We start from the raw sequence: 22,292 nt of genomic DNA, 5'->3' as shown, positions 1-22,292 counted from the left end.
ATCGTATCCATCCGGTGGTCGGCTGCCGCGATTCGGTCGTAGATGTCTTTCGTCATGCTTCCGAACACTATGCGCAGGTCGTCCATGGATACGGTTTGCTGAACCGGTGGGCCCGCTGGAGCGACCTGAGCGAGTTGTGGCTCGTCCGTGGGCTGACCTTCGGACCTTCGAGGGGCGGTCGTATTGCCTTCCACTTCGCCAGTTTGAGGACGCTCGGTGGTTTCGACTGGTGCCGGGAGATCCATTTGACGGACTTCTTCCTCGATCCTTTCGTTGAAGGTCGAGTCGTTAGTAAGGGGCTCTTCGTCGGGCTCCTCGTTTGGACGTGAGTCAACAGGGCCGAGTTGCTGAGACATCTCGAGGTGGATTGCTTCGTTAACCGAGTTGAGAGAAGTGTTACTTTTGAAAATGCTTTCTAGAAAGGAAAAAATTCCCCCCCTCCTTCTAGCGCCAATTGTTGAACCAAGGGTTCACACAATGAATTTATTAAGGAAAGGAGAATAAATTCACTTTGAACAATCTCTCAAGAACTCGAATTGAAACGGATTAAAAGGATTCACTTGACCTAGAAATGAACGATTTAGGGTTTGCTCAAGAACAAGTGAGGAATTAGGGTTTTTGTTATTAAATGATCGATGCCCTAGAATAAAGATATCTTCTCTATTTATACAAGGGATTTAGGGTTACAATAAATGCTCCTCTTCCTTAGATTTTCGGAAGATATTGTCATAAATATTCGATTAGGGTTTGCGAAACCCTAATGATCCGAGGTCGTCTATTCCATTTTAGGAATGAAGCACCCTTTGCAATAATTGGACAATAAACCGGGATTCCCCGATTTATTGGTTTAATTCGATTCCGTCTTGGTTTAGGCCGGTATGTCGTTGGTGCTAATTCCTACACCAACAGTTATTAATGCATTATTAATTACGATTTACAAATTTCAAGGTAAATAACTAAATAGTATTGGTTTAGAATTTAAAAAAACTTTGAATCAAACAATGATGCAAAATATTATCCAATTTTAGATGTTTTCTTAATATGTGTGAAAAAAACTATAATATAATCAATTAGGAACAAATTGAGGATATTTATAAAATAAAATCCACAGAAAGAAAACTAAGTTTCTTAACATTTAAAACTTAATTTCTAAATCGTAAACACTAAATCCACCTCTTAAAACTATACCCTAAATATAAATAGTTAGCCCAAACATTAAAAACAATTCTACGCCTTTTAAAATTAAGTTTATGTATATTTGGTATTTTTGGTAAAACAAATATTTTGTAGTATTTTTGGAAGAAAATAAAATTGTGGTACTTTTGAAAAAAAAAAGATACTAGAAATATGGTACATATTTTCTGTATCTTTTTTTGGATAAATCAATTGAAAATATTAGATTAACTGTTTTATTATTGTTTAACGGCAGATCTAATATATATATACTAGGTAGTAACCCGTGCCACAGCACGGGCGATTCAGTTAAGTAAATTTCTGTGTTTATGGTATTGATAAATATGATTTATATAACTCGGTTTAGTAGAAGATACATTGTGCAGATAAATACAATTCGAAAACTAATACGATTTATATAACTCAGTCGCTTGGTCACAAATCTCTGACAGTTTGGTAGCAGAGATTGTATGGCTTGTGGTGTAAAACTAACATCTTCGTAATTTATATGAAGGTCCGCTGATCGTATGGATCTTATAGGTGGCATCGGGCCCAATACTTGTTACAAATGACATTAACTTGCCCATAGATGTGTAAATTTTCTGTCATGATCACTTGATTTAGATCATGACATATATAAACTTTTTAAATGACACAATTATATTTAAAGGTTTTTCAATCAAATTCAAACAAACCTAGTAAATTTTAAAAATAGTCTAGAACATAGAAAAAAAAGTTTACAAAACATAGGATAATAAAACAGAAATAATAAACTATTAATCATCATCCTCATCGCTAGGTGGTTGCCAAGTATACTGAGCCAATCCTTCAATTCCCCTATATGTTCAGAAAAACACAATATTGAAAAATGGATACTCCATTGGGTTTGTTTCAATGAGACTATAAAAATATAAGTAATGTGAGTGTGTATAAGTTTATATACTACTAATATAACAGAAACATAAATGAACTCACAGTAAAGTGCCTAGATGCATTTCGTCATACTATTGGTCCAAAACAATTCTAGAAGATCCATATTGAGACATAGTACATGAATTACCTATTCAATAAAGAGAACCAAGTAAAAAGATTTCATTATTCTTTCATTATTATTGCATACATAGAAATTTAAAGTTTGTGGATCAAGCTTACTTACCTTCAAATTCAGTAATTCTCCAGAAACGAAGAACACACATTATAGGTCTATCCACAAAGTTTGACTCGAACAAAAGATATGTCCACTCTTTAAGAAATTTCCTTGCAGTTTTACCTACGGCCACACATTGGATTCCTTTCTTCCTGAAAATTTTTCAAAATATTAGGGGACACTTAAAGAGAAATTAATCGTTGTATATACACGCTTGATATTATAACAGAAGTAGGACTTCTTGATTCAAAGCCGGCTATGACTCCGATTGAACAACAACATACGCTTGCTTTGGCGACTGGTCGTATACTCGATGATCCGGAGTGCTATCGGCGTTTGGTTGGACGCTTAGTTTACTTGCTCGCCACTCGCCCTGATCTAACGTACTCGGTTCACATACTCTCTCAGTTCATGAAAGAACCAAGACAAGAACATTGGGAGAGTGCCTTGCGTGTTGTTCGCTACTTGAAAGGCACACCAGGGAAAGGAATTTTGTTGAAGTCTGATTCTGATTTACAGCTCAAAGGATGGTGCGATGCTGGCTATGCGGGCTGTCGTTTAACTCGTCGCTCATTGGGTTCTTGGTTTATTACGCTTGGTTCTTCGCCCATCTCATTGAAAAGTAAGAAGCAAAATGTCGTCTCTCGGTCCTCTGCGGAGTCAGAGTATCGTGCCATGTCGCTTACAGTTGGTGAATTGCAATGGTTACGTGATGTTCTTATTGATAGTAAATAACATAATAGGATTAATTCTGAAATACCAATAGAATCATCCATCGTTAATATATTTGCGCTAGGTGAACATAATGGAACCTCCTTATCGATATGTATAGTACTATTTGTAATATTAGTAATATCTGAAAGTGCACCATTGTATGATGATATTTAGTTGTAGGTAGGAGAGTAAAAGTTTTCATGAAGTTGATCTAAAAAACAATTTGAACAAAATATAAATATAATGATACATCAGAATAATGATTGAAGGCTAATTTAAACTGTACCTGCGCTGATGTGGATTTGTCTGGCTATTTTTTTATATGTGTTAGTCTCAGAGAGGTTTCAATGGCAAAAGAATTGCCATTAACTGATAATGATTTCACATGACCAGATATTCCGTGATGAATCGTTGTAACAGATTATGTAAATGATTACAAAAATTTTGTAAGAGTTATATATGATTACAAAAAAAAGAAACAGTAAGCATGTCAGTGAGTGCCTATATACGGAATATGACATGCTTAATGTTTGAAAATAATTCACCATTGGTTAAGATAGCTAGGTTTTCCTTCTCCTTGATATATTGGTGGTCAATAGGTAGTGTAGAAGTTGGTGTTCGATAAACAATACCTAATTGACAAAGAAATATGTAAATGAGTTTAATAAAATGATTATGAATAAAAATTACTTTATCTCTTAATGAAATATCTTTGTAGTTAACACTTGTATTAGAAGGAGGAGAGATAACTGAATGTTGGCGATTTGTAATATCATTAAGAACTCTTTGGAATACTGACTTAACGGTTACAACGGAATTGGGTGAGCTTGAACAAAATGGCCTTGGCGACTTATTTTCTTTCCCACATCCTTTTCTTTGAATAGTTGTGGTTTCATTATCATCTCTTTGAAGGTAGTTTTTAAGTAAGGTAGGACTCGGTGTCCTATAACCAATACCTACTGACAACCAAATAAGGGTTATATGTTAGGAAAATATATCAACATAATTCAATCGTTAAACAATGGTAAATACACTTGTTACCTGAATTAGTAATAGAAGAACTAACTAAAGATTGACGATTAGTAATACCATTTAGAACTCTTCGATAATCAGGTTTCACAATGCCTTCAGATCTGGTAATGTTTGAGCACAGCAGGGTATGAATTATATTCTCATTTCCACAAACATTTGTAGACAGCTTCCTGTTTTTTGATTGTTTAGAAATGTTAATTGAATGATTATTATCGGCTTCTTTTCTCTTCTTCATAGTGAGAACTTTGTAGGGTTAAATATTAAAGAATAAGAAAATATTGTCGTTTGGGGTAATCACGACTTATTTATATGTAGGATACCTTTAAATTTGGTATCTAATAATAACGACTAAGATTTGATTGAAGATTATTTCCATTCCTTGATCAATTTAATTAAACGCAAATATTTAGAAGCAAAATTACGGTAGCTAACAAATTCGGAAAACAATGATCCGGGAAAAACGAATCTATATATATACAGTAATGGGAGAGTTCTCTCTCCCTCTAAAGCTGCGACATCAGCATCGTTTTTTTTTTGTGTGTCTAACCAAAAAAATAATTTAGACCCATATATTTATCTTTCATGGCCTGTTTAGTTTGTAATGTAAGGCCCAAATTAAATCTTTATCTCTCTCCATTTTCTAAAAATTAAGTATATTTCAAATGTTTATTTAATGCATATTTATATACTCATAATTGATAGAAATTTTATTAAATAGGAAACAATTAAACTAAGAAAAAAACTAAATAAATAAAATTTAAAAATCCTAAAAGAAATATTGTTAAAATGTTATTAGTAATGATCACATTTCCAATGATTTAATGTGTTAATGAGATTTATAATGGAAGAAAAATATTAAATGCTGGTAGAGTAAAAAAAACTATATGACAATAAATATTAGATTTATAACCAAACTATTAGATTCAAAGAATGATATACTACAAAGAGTTTTTATTTATTATTAAAAATTTCATTTAAATAAAAGTAAATGATAACCTGACTCAAATTTTTAAAAATAATAATTTAAAAATATATTGTAATGGTTGTATTTTTTTTTTGTGAAATCAGAAAATCTTGAAATATATAAAAATCTTTTTGCACTGTTTCTGGTGCAAAAAAACTTGAAAGATTATAGAACATTATATTCCATCTTCTATAAACGTAAAATAATCAATTTGTTATATTAATCTTATGAGTTCTACAACAATACAATATATAAGCTCTCCATACTAAAAAAGGCTAATTTTCTGACAAAATGTATATGCTACATATTTGTTTTTATTACCACCAAATCGTGCTCCATAAATGCCACAGATGAAGTCCAACCCTCTAAAAATGTGATTTACCAAACACGAGGAAATAAAATGTTGAAGTACATTAAAATCTCAATTTGAGGTAAAAATCAAAATTTTCGTATTAAAGATAAAATAAAACTAAAATTGTAAAATCTATCTTTGAGAACTGCTAGATCAAAAATATGGTGAAAACGAAATAAAGCATAATGCCTACAACAAAAGATAAAATAAAATCGAAAATGGTGTTGGCATCCTCCTTTGCTGGATTGAGATCTCTTCATGCTTGAATATCCCATCCAGGTTAAACCGTTGATTACAATGGCATCGTCTGACTAAATAAGGTTTATGCAAAGTAAACAAAAAAAAGTAGAAATGTTGGATCCCATCGAGTAAAATAAATTTTAAAAAGTAAGTAAACTATCTAAAATTTAGATCAACTCTTAAATCTTGGCAGGACATGTCATAAGTGAATGCTCAATTACAAAATATTTAAACAAAAAAATATTATGCCATGGGTTAATATTTAAAAATTCGAGAATCTCTATTGATAAGACCTAAGTTCAAATAGATAAAAACGACCTAACAAACAAAGTACACTCCAACTTTGATAAATTAATTTTTAGTCAAATATAAAAATATGACAATAGAAAAGGAAAAAATAAAATAAAAGAGTAAAAAATGATTTATCGTTACACTTTCCTTTTAAGGTAAAGCTTTTAATCTAACTATATTAATACATGCGTCCAAACAAAACCAAAAACATTAATTGGAATACGAGTAACAAGAGCACTACACAAATGAATAACTAATATTATAAGATTATAATATCTGAATATGAAAAAAAAATTCAAATATAGCCAAACAAATACGACACAAGATATACATTCAATCGTTAATCAAAAAATATAACACCAAATAAAAAATAATTAAGGAAAAATTCATAGCGAACAACCCCGCGCAACGCGCAGGTCTCCTCTCTAGTACATTAGAGCACGAGTTTATATGGCCATGTTTGTGTTGCGTTTATAAGGCCGAAAAAAAAAATTGATAAAAAGGCCCAAATAGTTGTATTGTTTGTAATTAATAAAAACAGTGAGGATTAAAAGCTTCTTGCTTGAAACGAACGACTGAGATGAAAATATAAGATTTTCGGCAAAAAAATCAAACGGTGAGGATTGGAAGCTTCCACTTATAAACGAACGGCGAAGATTAGAACATAAAATTATCAAGTTTGATTAGCGGGTCAAAAGATCCGCGCGTTTATCCGTTTTTTGAGTTCTTTGGCAACAGTTTTAAGATTTTTATACTATAGTATTGATACAAACATTTAAATGTTTTTGTTTGGCAACAGGTTCAAATCGCTTTTTGTTTAATAGTATTGATATGACAGATTTTTTTTATACTTGCCTTAATTATCGTCAAAATTTTAAATAATAAGAGCTGTAGATTAAGTAATGGTTTTTGGACTTTTAACACAAAATTTGTGTCAATCTAATAATGAGGAAAGATTGAGGGTTAAACCAATTATATTTCCCCTGATTTGGGATAAACTTGGTAATTTTCAGTTTATATATGGGGTTGAATAGATATAGAAATTATTTCTTGCAAATAAGAAAAATCCACAAACTTTGTAATAACTCAAAGAAAACTTGCTATGGATCTGTGGAATAGTTCCCATGTCGCTGTCATGTGTCTTCAGTGGATTCATTTCCCTCTTTACAGCCAAAACTAACAAACCAACAAAACCATTTCATCATAAAAGTTTAAGACAATTTGATCAAACATATACATAGAAAGCCACTATGTGACTAATAATGGAGAAGTTGTTTCGAAAGACACGTTTCATCACACATGGCTTTATATACCTATTTCACATTTACACCATTCTAATTCATGACAGCATTACAATACATTTCTTTCTTATATATCTTGAAGTTAAACACAAAAATAAAATAAAATAAACCACTCATTGATCTCTAATCCGTATAATCAACCACATTTTCTTCTAACCTTCATAAATCAAAGGCTATAAGACTATTATTTTTGATGTTTTTTGTTATTGTAATGAGTTCATGTACGGAACTTGTGTCTTACTTTTACTTCTTGTTATAGACTACAGAGAATAGAGAGAGAATTGGGATTCTTTATTCATTAGCCAAGAGTCATATATATATATATATATATATAGGTTCATACAAGGAGTTTATGAGTAAACCCAAATACAACTAGGAAAAGGTTAAACCTCCATAACATTGGACCGGACCGGGCTTGATATGGGCCGGGCTTTACTGGGCTTGTTATGACAATCCACTATGATTTATAACACTCCCCCTTGGATGTCATAACCGTCGTGAGCTAGTAATACGCTTGGGAATGTTGCCTCATTAAAACCTTACCAGGAAAACCCATTGGGATAAAACCGTGGTGAAGGAAAAAGAGTACAACACGTATTACTCCCCCTTATTAGAAGCTCACTAAATATCTTTCAACCGGCGCATTCCAATTTGCTTTATAAGCTTCTTTAACGTTGAGGTTGGAAGCGACTTGGTGAATAGATCCGCCGAGTTGTCACATGATTCAACTTGTTCGACTTGAACCTCTCCGGCTTTCTGTAATTCATGAGTGAAGAAGAACTTCGGCAAAAATGTGCTTCGTCCTATCTCCTTTTATGTATCCATCTTTGAGCTGAGCTATGCAGGCAGCATTGTCCTCATACATTATTGTTGGTGCTGCCTTCCCTTCGGTCATCCCACAATCGATCATAATATGTTGAGTCATGGACCTCAACCAAACACATTCACGGTTGGCCTCATGCATCGCCAAAATTTTAGAATGGTTGGACGATGTTGCTGCGATCGTTTACTTTTGAGATCGCCAAGATATTGCTGTTCCACCGTACGTGAAAACATAGCTAGTTTGTGATCGAACATTGTGCGGATCCGAGAGATAACCTGCATCAGCAAAACCAACCAATCCCTCCTTGGGATGGTTAGTATAAAATAAACCCAAATCTATCGTACCTTATAGATATCGAAGAATATGTTTAATCCCGTTCCAGTGCCTTTGGGTTGGACATGAGCTAATTCTAGATAATAGATTCACAGCAAAACATATATCTGGCCTAGTGTGGCTCACCAGATACATTAAGGGAGGTGTATTCAAAGTGAAATTTCAAGTGATTTGTAAAAAGTTTACAAATCCACTGTTATTCAAACATGAATTTTAAAAAGTCTCATGAAATCCACTGTTATTCAACTAATGATTTCAAAATCCACCTTAAAATCCACTGTTATTGAAAACAATTTGTGGATTTTGCTTTGAATGATTTTGAAGGATTTCAGAGGATTTGGGAGGATTTCCTTAGTTAAAAATACAGAAATCCAAATCCCATTGTTTTTGGTGAGATTTGAAAGGATTTTACAAAAGTTATATGAACTTCCCTAAAATCATCAAAATCATTTAAAAACCCAATAAAACTCAAATCTCTTAAAATTCCATTTTGAATACACCCCTCTAAAGCTCTTATGGCACTGAGGTATGGCTTTATGGACTGAATGGATCACTATCCAATCTTAGGCTTCTCACCACCATTGGGCCTGGTCAATGGGCGGGCCTAATCCTTATTAAATCTCCTTGAGTACCCTTTATTGTATGCATTTGATGCACAAGGATTCCATTATTCACGTACTCAAGGTGTAATTCCAAACATGACTTATTTATTGCCTAGGTCTTTCAACTGTTTGGTCGATTACCCAGAGGTTCATATACACTGCTTATGATTACAAATCCTTTGTTTGCAAACCTCTTTATGAATATACATGGACTGATGGGATCTTTTATAATCTTACATACGCCCATTTATTCTAAGTCCATGAAAGGATTTGTCCAGCCTTATGCAGTGATGTTCTCGAGAACCTTTCTTATCTTTGAGCTCAATACTCTCTGGTAATCTCATATATTATCCAGTGGACTTATATAAATATGCAAGCATTACATCCATTAGCCGCAAATCAAGTCTTTTCTTTTATATAGCCAGACTTAGCATCCACCACAGGGGAGCATATCTCCTCATAATATATTCATGGTCTCTGTGAGGATCCTTGTGCAATATGCCGTGCTTTATATCTCACGATTTCACCATAATTATTTATTTTCCTCACAAAGACACATTTATGTCCAACTGGCTTTATATCGAGAGGTTTCCTTATACATTCCTCTTCTTTTATGATTTCAACTCCACATATTTAATCCAATCTGATCATTGAGTGCACTCATTATGGACGTGGGTTATAGATCATCGCTTATCAATTTCATTTCAAGTGCTACCTTGTATGCAAATATATCGTCGACGTCGACATCTTTTCAGTTCAATTTTATCCTGGACATAACATCAATGATCGCGATCTCATTAGTATCATGAACTTCATCAGTACCTTGAAGCTTAGCGTCCCAAGCCTCACTGTTAGGTAACTGAGGTTCGGTTATGTCTCGGGTAACCACGGTTTCTCAACCTCGGATTCGTTCTTATCACCTTTCTTTATTTACGATGGTTTTTATCTTTGGAACTTATTGGTCTGCCTCGTTTCATACGGGCTTTAGACTCTGTAGCAACTTGATTATGTCCTTCCTGAACATCAATTCTTATAGGTGCATTTATAGCTGGTATATGTGACTTAGTCACTCTATTCGGGTCAAGGGAATCTGGCAATTAGATGGCTTTTGCATTATCTTTGGACGTCTAATTCATATTTCATAGTCCGAGGATCTTGCCATTATAAGGATGATTGATTCCATATAATTTCCTTTACCAGCTTATTATTATTATCTCCCCCCCACTCATAGTGGGTAATTGGATCCGTCAAAATGACAATCCGCGTATTTGGCCTTGAATAAATCAAATGTGGTCGGCTCAAGCTACTTATTTATTATGGGAGATTCATATCCAACATATATCCCCATCCTCCTCTGAGTACCCATCTTAGTTCTCAGTGGTGGAGCAACTGATATATATATATACGGTACATCCGAATATCTTAAGATCGGATATTTCTGGCTTATGACCCGTTAATAATCGTTTTGGGGAATATGTATGTTCACTAGATGGCCTGATGCGAATTATTCAGCTGCATGTAAGACAACATGTCCCCAAGCTGAGATCGGGAATTTTGATCTCATTAGCAATGGTCTGGCAATTAGTTGTATGCATTTTACTCTCTCTATTCTCTCTATTCTCTCTAGACGTTATCAGCACGATTCTCTAAACCCTAAAAGCTAAAGCTAAAATCTCCCCTAAACCTTAAACCTAAAAGATCTTGGCGGTACTGTTCATCTCGATACTGTTCATCTCGATACTGTTCATCGTCAATACTGTTCATCGTCGGTACTGTTCATCGCGGTTCATTGAAGAAGCTTGAGTTTCCGAGATCTTTAGCTTCCGGTCCAAATCCATTCAGAATTCAATAGGTGTTCAAGAGGTAAACACCATGAACGCTAAAACCATTGTTTCATGTTTATAATCTTAAAACCATGAAAACTTGAACATGAGATTGTTGTTTGGATTAATTTTCACATGAAATTATGAAACCGTAGAACATGTGATTGTTGTTTGAAGTACTTTCATATGAATTTATAAAACCCTAAGAATATGAGATTGTTGCTTAAAGTACTTTTCACATGAAATTATGAAACCTTAAAACATGTGATTGTTGTTTGGACTGCTTTTCATGCGATGTTTTGAAACTGTAAAATATGAGATTGTTCTTTGAACTGATTTTCATGTAACCTAAAATCGATTATAAACTTGTTTCTCATATGGATTGTTGCTTGTTTATATTAATATGAATTTATGAAATCCTAATATATGATTAACATGAAAATCGAATATGAATGCATGATTACCTTGATATTTCTCTAAAATAAAATCGATCAAGCATGAGCACCTAGAACTGCATGATAAATTTTAAAGTCTTAAGATCATAAAATTATATGCTTGAAATTGCATGATGAGTGTTTGATTTTATAGAAATCGCATGCTAGGATGCTTGTTTAAAATCGCATGAATATTTGATATGAAAAGAGAATCTCGTTTGGCATGTATGAGACTATAAGACCATGAGATATGGGATAATGAGAATCACGTTTGGCATGTATGAGACTATAAGACCATGAGATATGAGATCATGAGATATGGGATCATGAGAATCTCGTTTGGCATGTATGAGACTATTAGACCATGAGATATGAGATCATGAGATATGGGATCATGAGATACAACATATGAGAATCATAAGACAGTGCATGGACCTTGTCCGGGATGATTGTTCAGAGAAAAGGGGACGCGGCTCGGCGAGTTTATACTCGTCCGAACTGATGTGCTGGCTACCTCTTTACCGAACGGTTGGAATGGGCAATGGTAATAAGTGGTTTATAATGAAACCTAAAGATAAGCATATGTCCTTCTTTTGAGATGTCGAAACTAAATAATTTGGATTTTACCGCCCTTAATCTCTCGGGAGATAATTATTTGTAATGGGTGTTGGATGCTAAGATCATCCTAAAATCAAAGGGGCTCGTTGAATGTATTGTTGATGGCAATGACAAGCCCGATATGAATAGGGCAATATTAATTATTCGCCATCACCTTGCGGAGAGTCTCAAGGATCAGTACTTGACTATTGAGAATCCCTTGGACCTTTGGAACAAACTCAAAAATCGTTATGATCACCAACGTACGGTGTTACTACCAAAGGCCATGTATGATTGGATGAGTCTCAGGATCCAGGATTTTAAATCCGTGGACAAATATAACTCGGCCATGTTTAAGATAGTCTCTATCTTGAAACTTTGTGGAGAAGAGATAAATGAGAACGATATGCTTGATAAAACCTTCTCCACCTTCCACACAAGTAACGTATTGTTGCAACAACAATATCGTGAAAAGGGCTTTGAGACATATGAAAATCTGATCTCATTTTTATTGCTCGCCGAGCAAAACAATAAATTGCTAATGAGAAATAGCTAGATGAGACCTCCGGTAACAGCCCCACTCCCTGATGCCAATGTTGTTGCATTGGATAAGAAAGAGGCCAAAGAGGCTAACCACGTCCAAAGAGATAGTAAAACATTTGGCCGTGGACGTGATAAATGGCAAGGACGTGACCATAGTCACTCCTCCAGTCGTGGACAAGGTCGAGGCCGCAGGTATCACGGCGGAAAAGGCCGCGAGTATCACGGTCTGTGGTTTGAAAGATGTACCACGGCTTCGGCCTTTTCCGCCGTGATACTTGCGGCCTCGACCTTGTCCACAAAAGGCGGAGTGAGTACAGTCACGTCCTTGCCATTTACCACGTCCATGGCCTGATGTATTATTATATCTTTGGACGTGGTTAGCCTCATTGGCTTCTTTCTTATCCGATGCAACAACATTGGGTTCAGGGAGTGGGGCTAATCCCGGAGGTCTCAACTCGCTTTTTCCCATTAGCAATTCATTGTTTTGCTCGGCGAGCAATAAACATGAGATCAGACTTGCATATGTCTCAAAGCCCTTTTCACGATATTGTTGTTGTAACAATACGTTACTTGTGTGGAAGGTGGAGAAGGTTTTCTCAAGCATATCCTTCTCACTTATCTCTTCTCCACACACTTTCAAGATAGAGATTATCTTAAACATGGCCGAGTAATATTCATCCACGAATTTAAAATCCTGGATCCTGAGATTCCTCCAATCATACATGGCCTTTGGTATTAACACCGTACGTTGGTGATCATAACGATTTTTGAGTTCGTTCCAAAGGTCCAAGGGATTCTCAATAGTCAAGTACTGATCCTTGAGACTCTCTGCAAGGTGATGGCGAATAATTAATATTGCCTTATATTTATTCATATCGGGCTCGTCATTGCCATAGACAATACATTCACCGAGCCCCTTTGATTTTAGGATGATCTTAGCATCCAACGCCCATTGCAAGTAATTATCTCCCGAGAGATTAAGGGCGGTAAAATCCATTTGAAAAGAAGGACATATGCTTATCATTAGGTTTCATTACCATTGCCCGTTCCAATCGCTTGGTAGAGAGGTAGTCCGCGCATCAGTTCGGACGAGTATAAAGTCGCCGAGCCGCGTCCCCTTTTCTCCGAACAATCATCCCGGACAAGGTCTATGCACTGTCTTATGATTCTCATATCTCATATCTCATGGTCTTATAGTCTCATACATGCCAAACGAGATTTTCATAATCTCATAATCTCATGATCCCATATCTCATGGTTTTATAGTCTCATACATGCCACATTCATATTCATCAAGTATTCATGCGATTTTAAACAAGAATCCTAGCATGCGATTTCTATAAGATCAAACACCTATCATGCAAATTCAAGCATATAATTTCATGATCTTAAGACTTTTAAAATTTATCATGCAGTTCTAGGTGCTCATGCTTTCATATTCGATTTTCATGTTAATCATATATTAGGATTTCATAAATTCATATTGTTATAAACAAGCAACAATCCATATGAGAAACAAGTTTATAATCGATTTTAGGGTTACATGAAAAGTAGTCCAAAGAACAATCTCATATTCTACGGTTTCAAATCTAGCATGAAAAGCAGTCCAAACAACAATCACATGTTTTAGGGTTTCATATTTGCATGTGAAAAGCACTTCAAACAACAATCTCATATTCTTAGGGTTTTATAAAATCTATTAAAGTACTTCAAAAAACAATCACATGTTCTAGGGTTTCATAATTTCATGTGAAAATTAATCCAAACAACAATCTCATGTTCAAGTTTTCATGGTTTTAAGATTATAAACATGAAACAATGGTTTTAGGGTTAATGGTGTTTACCTCTTGAACACCTATTGAATTCTGAATGGATTTGGACCGGGAGCTAAAGACCTCGGTAATTCAAGATTCTGCAACGAACCGCGATGAAAAACAGTACGGACGTTGAACAGTACCAACGATGAACAGTGTTGCCGATTAACAGTATTACGATGAACAGTACCGAGATAAACAATACCACCGAGATCTTTTAGGTTTAAGGTTTAGGGGCGATTTTAGCTTTAGCTTTTAGGGTTTAGAGAATCGTTCTGATAACGTGTTATAGACTAGAGAGAATAAAGAGAGAATTGAGATGATTTATTCATTAGCTTAGAACCATATATATATAGGTTCATACAAGGAGTTTATGAATAAACCCAAATACAACTAGGAAAAGGTTAAACCTCCATAACATCGGGCCAAACCGGACTTGACATGGGCCATGTCTTACTGGGCTTGTTATGACAATTCACTATGATTTATAACACTTCTATTAATCTTATCCTTTATTTTGTCTTTCATCTCTTTACCCATAAAGAGAGCATGTGTTATGAATTTGTTAAAATCCAAAGGAAATTAATATAGTTTTAGTATGTCAAGTGTCGACGATCACTAAAAAAAGTATGTAGTTAGGAAGATCATGGACAAATATTTTTTTTCAAGATAAAAAAATTTCTTCGGATGCCTCCGTTTTAAATTAGTTATCGTCTTACATAATTTGATGAATTCTCGAATTTTATTTCTATAATTTTAGCTTATTAATTGATAATATCAAAGAAGACAATATATTAATTAGGAAATAAAAACAGAAAAATAAATATTTTTCTAATATGCTTGCAAAAACCTTAAATGAGTACATATATAAATATTAATGTTGAAAAGAAAAAACCAATTAAAAAAATCAAACACAGTTTGCCAGAGGCGTCAAAGAACATCAATACACAAACAAAAAGAGAGAAGGTATATAATCCAATCTCAATATACAATTAACATTTGGAAGAAAAAAAACACTACTTTTTATGATACCTAACTTTGTTTTCACTCTTTTTCTTTTCATTTTTCCTAGATATATGATTACCACTATTCTTATCATCAATATAATGATCATAAACACCATTACTTTTACTATTACTTTCACCTTTCCCATTCCTTAAACCTAGACCTTCTCTTCGTTTTCCTCTATTACTCGTTTGGTGATACTGTTGATAACTTGGCCCGGAAGAAGCATCTGAAGCCATCGAATCGTCGCTATCTTTGTTACTTTCATATTCATTTGCATATCTTCTACGATCTTTTTCGATGTTTTGCTTTTCATAATAGACCTCATGAATGACCTCTTCCTCGTCTTCCGCCATAGGCGAAGATATATATGTGGTCCATCCAGATTCGCTGCTGCTGCATTCTTCTCTCGCCATTGACAACTCAAGAACCCTAATTCTAAATATGTGTGTGTAAGAGACAGAGAGAATTGTTTTTTTTTTGTAGTTGTAGTGTTTTGCTTGTGAACTAGACAGTATATATAAGTGGAGAATATATAAAGTGTAATGTTAATTGCATGTGCGTGGAAGAAGACCCGTGTGTTTTGATTAGTTAAATGTGGTAAGGACAGCTTATGTCTAAGGTATAAAGTTAATATCCGACATGATTCAAAGAAGACTAGCTGTTTATTTTTTTATGAGAAAGTGTTTGTCTTTTATAAGTTATGATTTGTGTGTAGTCGTCTTAATCTTCGTGATAGTGTGAGCATGTTGAAAACTACATGTTAATTAATATAATTAAATGTGATTTGGTTAGAGAAAGTGAAGTGGCTTAGTTTTAAGTTCACATCGTGGCATGAGGGGAATGTATCTTTACACTAAGAATTCTCTGTAATGAAACCAAACACACGCATCTTTATGGAGATTGGATGTTTGATTCAAATCAAACCATGTTATAGAACATGTAGGATCATGCATGCGTCCTCTTATTTTTCTTAACTAACTCTCATCAGATTCGTAGTAACCAATTATAGATACATTTGTGGTTATTATAAACTATATTTTATCTCATAAGCCAAAAACCGTCTTAGGCGTGCGATATGAAGATAACTGTCTTCGTAGGAATTAAAAAATTATAGTACTGTATATAGTTTTAGTACAAAATACACATGAATTATCAAAATAAAATAGATAATAAATGCTTCTTGTCAAAGAACAACTAGTTAGGTTATAAAAAAAAATTCTGTTTTTAGATTTTATACAGGAGCAGTTAAGTGGTGTTTACTTTATTTTATTTTTTAAGAATTGCAAATTAATCCTTCCTTATTAATTCTAGTGTGATTTAGCTGAATATTCATTTCCAATAACAAAGTGAAGAATATAACCCAATAACGAAGGAAATTAAGTAAGTAATATCGGCCCATTGTGAGTTTACGTTAGTAGGGTCACGTGTTATGGACGCGCTTCTTGCTGAGGATGAATAAGGATTGCACTGTGTAGGTATTAGTTGCAATTTTAATATTATATTTTCCTTAATGTTCTGAATTTCTATTTCTCAGATAGAGTATAGGAGATGGAAATCGTATATAAGACCACAGTGGGTAAAGCTATCAATACTCACCTCTTTTACAGGATTTAATGCTTTCAAAATTTTTCAAACCATGCAAACTTATATACAGTTTTTAGCAAAGAACACTATACCCTAGAGGACATGAAATTGGCAACCCACGGGGAAGCCTATTAAGGTTAAATAGATCAGATCCGATTTTGTTCCTCACTCAGCTCGTATCGATATAGTCGTGACCACCGCTGTTCGTCTTCTTTTTTTGAGTCGACCAGGAATCGCTAACTCGTATGAAGATTATAGAAGCGGAAGAGGTTTTAGAAAAATTAAAACAATATTTTTAATTTAAAAAAAACATAGGTGTAAGAAAGTGGAATCGTTTGGGCGAGTGGAAAACTGAGGAATGGGAATTCATGCAAAGAGGGTAGGCAAGGAAATAAGACATAAAATATACAGCATATTACTTTTATGTGGTTAGAATGGTCACCAAATTAGTTATAAAAATTTTGGAGGTCATCCATGCCAAAATCCTTAAATTCTATTTTTGAGTATTATGAAACATATATATAATATTAAAAATCTTATATGGGCTTTAAATGAATGTATTCTTGAGAAGTGTACTGGGTTGGGTCACAGCTAAGTAAAACAAATGTCAACAATTTCATGTTATATTTGTATACTATAATCTTGTAATATAACCCACAACATGTCATAAAATAACCAAAATTTTATTTCTATTTTCAATTTATAAATATACATCATACAATTTATTTATTTTATAGGATATTAAAATATAACAACTGAGGCTATTAATCATAATTTTAAACTAATGTATCTATAATATTTGTAATTTATTGTCAAATTTTGATTCCTTAATATAAAATTCAATTCCAAATGATAAAAATTATATTATCTAAAAAACTAATATTACTTTTTTATCTCAATTCATATCTTCAAAAACTTTTAACAATTAGAAAAACCACTATAAATTAATAAAATATCGCTAGTCCCAATAAAATTAATTTCTAATGGTCTTACTAGTAAATATATTTTTATTATTTATGGTTTTTACTATTAATCATGCTTAAGAAGTTTATGCTTTTTACAAGGGTAAATTAAACTTGAGGGCTCAGATAAATGAGAAACTAAAAGCATACTCTCAATAATAGGAAAATTGGTTCTCTTTCATATACTCACACAAAGTTACGATATTGTCCCTATATTAATTTATTAAAATTAAAAACTTTTTGTCAATGCAGCGTGTGTATCTTAGATTCTCGGCTAACGCACTGACACATTTGCAACATATGCAGACTTTGATGACCCGGATAAATAAAATATTATTACGTAACTGTAAAGTTAGCCAGATAAGTTATAATCTAACTGCGTACTAAATAAAAAGTCCCAATAAATTTAAAGCTATCAGCTATACTTCCTATTATCTCTGTAGTACTGATCTCCAAATCGAAATATATATTTTTTAAACATAATAATAATCTGTTAACCCGGTAATTTACATATTATCCGTTAAATTGGAATGTCCCAAATCGAAAACTTTGTGGCGATAGAAGATATTGCCCAAAAAAACCAACCGAACCTCCATTTAATTTGTGGCGGAATGACCTGCCAACTACTTATAATGTTAACTGGTCTGTCGCTGAACGCTTGATTTATTTTTAAATCAAGCGTTGGAGCAGAACTAACCTATGTAGAAGCAGATGAGTATCCGAATGCTGAAGAAGTACAATCTCGGATGACAGGAGCTTAAAATAAGGATCTAGTTGGGAAGGTGGCTGGGGCAATAGATGGCGTTGGTCCAGAACTGACCGATGTGGTGGCAGCAGGACGAAATCCGAGTTTGAATACTGAAGAGTTTTGATCTGGATATGAAGTTGATGATGTGGAAGTTCCAGATGCACAAGAACCAGAAGAAACAATGAGAGATATGTTGTGAACTGAGAGAAAAACGCAGAACTATAATATAAAAAAAAAAAACGTTGCAACAGTTAACTTATTGGGATAGGGAAATGACTATTCAATTTCAAAAATCATATTGTTTTCGATTTTATTGAGAAAATATAAAAATCTGAATAAAATCTTCTTCTCACTTCTTCGGCAGAATCAACGTCGTAGCTTTGTAGGGGGATAACAGGGAGAAAGTTGTCTCATAAAAAGAGACCCAATTAATGAATTATAAAGGATAGATTATTAAATAAATGGTCAACTAGATCTACGAGTTGCAATTTCCTTTTTCACAATTTTTTTTTATATCCGCTATTGTACTAGCAGATCACCTAGTCATAAATCTCCTACAAACGCATTGTTTTTAACCGTCAATCTAATTGATCAAAACGCTGATAATACTTGAAACTGTAACCGTCCATTTTCGCAAACTCCCGCAACCGTAACCGCAACTACAACTATAACAACAACCGTAACCGTAAATGTAACACCCCTACCCGTTCTAGCACTAAGAACGGATAGTGAGCGCTACTTAGGACCTCGTAGTCGGTCGACCAAGGTTCCTGAAACAAATTCGTTCACCACTGTCATCCAACAACGAGTGCCCTACCTCTCGAACACGGCCTAAGACTTTACAACCCGTACCGTGAACGAGAGTTGCGTTAAGTCCGAACAAGACTTAATATCAGTTGGAACAACTATTTAAGCTTTTGAGAAAATTCGAGTCTTTGTACATATATATTATACGAAGAAACCGAAAAACGTTAATGCGAGTCGGATCCTTTTCTTATAAAATCATACATAATATAATTAGTAAGAATTTTCAAAGGCTGTAAAACCTACATTGATTCGTCTTAGGTCACTTGCCTCACTACGAGAATATTCGGCTAAGAAATCCCGTAAAATTAAAGTAGCAATTCACTACAAGAAAACAGTCATTTAACGACTACATTTTTAGTCACCAAATATTCGCTAAAGCATGTACTACGACTAATTTACAACTAAATTTGTAGTTGTAATTTGGCAGTCGCTAAATCATGTAGTCGTAACATTCGCTAATTAACGACTAAATTTACGACTATAGTGCCTAAGAATGATTTAGTCGTAACATTGTCGCTAGTTAGTCATACATATACATGACTAATAGGCGACTAATTTACGATTAACTAACTCACATAAATGGTCATCCTTCTTTTAGTCAGTGCTTAGTCGTGAGATGTTAGTGACTATTTGACGACTATATTAAGGGACTAAACAGCGACTAACGTCGTGATGACATGGTGACTAATCAGACGACTATTTGGTGACTAAAAGTATATACAAAAAGCAGTTTATTTCGCAAAATTGATTCAAATAGACCTGAAACCCAAAACCAAAACCAATACATAAAGAAGAAAATGAAACCGAAATAAAATTGATTAAACATTCAAGTATCTTACACACAGTCTAAAGGTTAAAGAAAAACAAACATACACATAATTCTGAAAGTGACATTCAGTTTATGAGAAGAGAAACTTATGAAGCAGGTGGAGATGGATTTGAAGTTGGATTCTGTTGAGGAAGAGATGTTGCAAGAGTTTCTGTTGCTGGCGCTTTAGCTAAATTATTTGCGAGGAAAGAAATGTACTCCTGATCCTTTCCTCGTAGATACGTTTGTAACATTGTCAAGGGTTCGAGCTTGTCCTGCTGCTCAGCCACAGCTCGGGCTTGCTCAGCTACAGCTTTGGCTTGCTCAGCTATAGCTCGGGCTGCCTCAGCTTCATGCGCAGGAGCCTCAGCTTCACGCCTCTCAGCATTTGCAGCCTGCTCTTCTATCATGCGTTGAGCTTACTTCAACTGTTCTTGCAGAGATAGAAAGGAAGAACAATCACCTGGTTGCTTCTGCTTGCCATTGACCAGAATACTGTCCTTGAGGCTTTCAATTCCATAAGGTATTCCTCGTGAATCTCTGTCAGTGGACTGCAAAGTGAGATAAAACAAGAGATTAGACCATGACACATTCAAACAATTATCTATAAATGTGTATCATCAAAATAAACTTAGTCATAAGAGAACTTAAACCTCAAGGAAGATTTCTGTATATTCTTCTGTTGTGAGCTCTCGTGGTCGTGAAGCTCCATCAGAAACAGCAAAAGGTGATGCCTCCAGCTCAGACAATCTATCTTGCACATTCTTCTCATATGTTTGTACAGTATTCTCTGCTTTCTGATCAACATACGTACCGTCAGGTTTTGTATGTGTCTTGATGAAAACCTCACCTAGACTGACCTTTCTTCCCAGTTTTTCTTCCTGCAAATAAACAGAAATTAATAACAAGAAATAACAGAGAAGTCAATGTTGAAAGTAACAGCTGAAAGTGACTCACCATTTCATCTTGGATTTGTTGATATGACTTCGGGCCTGAGAAGTGGACATGAGGACCGAGACCTTTACGGTCAGACATACGGGCATTGGAATAGGTCTGACTCCTTTGCTGTGCTTCGTCAGTATCCCAGTAATCAGTCATTGTTTTCCAGAGAGTTTTTTCAATCCAGTTAGGTCGCTCTCCACTAGTCCTCACGTTGCTTACCATGTCTTTAATTCGCCTTTGACAGACTTCCGCGAAGCATTTTTGCACAGTCCCTGTTATCAAAGGATCCCATGTGTGGGTTTTCTACAAAAAAAATAAAGGAAGGGTGAGTTTATACATGACAATTAAGAAAACTTATATAAGAAAGATATATATGACAGAGAATATTACCGGGAATTCGAGAAAATATCTCCCTTGTCTGTCCCGAGGCACACATTTCCAGCTATAGTACGGACCATCAAACTTGTTTGTAAACACTTCTCTAATACTCCTCACAAGTTTTGATCCTTTATCACGTTTGCCAAACCTCCATACACATGAAATATACAACAAGTAAACATGTTACGATAGTCAGACACACTTAAACACAAACAAGTATCTAATTCAAACTCAACATCAGCCTAAAAGTAGTCAAAGAAAGAGCCCTTTAAACGTTGCAAGCAAGACGGTCATTAAACAATCAACAGAATCACCAAATCCTAATCAGTACATCAAAATAGAAGAGGCAAATCCATGAAATTGCAATACACAATTCAGACACTATGTGTAACACCATGACCCCAATAATACCATGACATAACAATAAACAATTCAGACTCTATGTGTAAATACACAATAACACCATGACATTACAATACACAATTCAGACTCTATGTGTAAATACTCTATGTGTAATACACAAGTCACTACTATTAGACACACAATTCAGACTCTATGTGTAAATACTCTATGTGTAATACACAATTCACTACTATTAGACACACAATTCAGACACTATGTGTAATACACAATAACACCATGACATTACAATTCAGACTCACTATTAGACACATAATTCAAACACACAACATTTTCAGGTTAAGAGAACATACCATGTCGTGTTTGGGAAGGCTTCAGGATGGAGGACCGTGGTGAACTTCTCCCTGCCTGGCACCATCAGCAGAGCATTAAGAGCCCTCAACATGTCCTCTTGTAGTTCCGGCAACACGGAAGGTCCTTCTTGGAAGTTGTTGCCTTGAGACGATGGAAGA

At 34.5% G+C, this 22,292-nt stretch overlaps 4 protein-coding genes across 4 annotated transcripts in view; 1 reads left to right on the top strand and 3 right to left on the bottom strand.

The window, feature by feature from the left end:
* The window catches only part of LOC111829555, a 2,349-nt gene extending 1,993 nt beyond the window's left edge, over positions 1–356 (bottom strand). The window contains exon 1 of the mRNA XM_023778863.1: positions 158–356. Within this exon, the coding sequence (XP_023634631.1) occupies positions 158–356 (199 nt within the window). The remainder of the gene's footprint in view (positions 1–157) is intronic.
* A 2,222-nt stretch (positions 357–2,578) lies between these two features.
* LOC111829552 (uncharacterized mitochondrial protein AtMg00810-like) lies at positions 2,579–3,055 on the top strand. Its single transcript, XM_023778858.1, has one exon. It carries the CDS (start codon positions 2,579–2,581, stop codon positions 3,053–3,055), a length of 477 nt encoding a protein of 158 aa, XP_023634626.1.
* Positions 3,056–15,199: 12,144 nt separating this feature from the next.
* LOC17874585 lies at positions 15,200–15,604 on the bottom strand. Its single transcript, XM_006279398.1, has one exon. It carries the CDS (start codon positions 15,602–15,604, stop codon positions 15,200–15,202), a length of 405 nt encoding a protein of 134 aa, XP_006279460.1.
* Positions 15,605–20,207: 4,603 nt separating this feature from the next.
* LOC111829551 lies at positions 20,208–21,489 on the bottom strand. The gene is made up of 5 exons (XM_023778856.1): positions 21,433–21,489; positions 21,058–21,345; positions 20,754–20,981; positions 20,564–20,651; positions 20,208–20,503 (listed from the first exon to the last, which is right to left on the bottom strand). The coding sequence occupies exons 2-5, from the start codon at positions 21,262–21,264 to the stop codon at positions 20,208–20,210; spliced, it is 819 nt and encodes a 272-aa protein (XP_023634624.1). The 5' UTR covers positions 21,265–21,345; positions 21,433–21,489.
* Positions 21,490–22,292: the final 803 nt, after the last annotated feature.

The sequence above is a fragment of the Capsella rubella genome, unplaced genomic scaffold, assembly GCF_000375325.1.
Source record: "Capsella rubella cultivar Monte Gargano unplaced genomic scaffold, Caprub1_0 scaffold_9, whole genome shotgun sequence".
In the NCBI taxonomy this organism is placed as follows: Eukaryota; Viridiplantae; Streptophyta; class Magnoliopsida; order Brassicales; family Brassicaceae; genus Capsella; species Capsella rubella.
The sequence above is the reverse complement of the archived record's forward strand: the minus strand, read 5'-3'. Positions and strand labels throughout refer to the sequence as shown.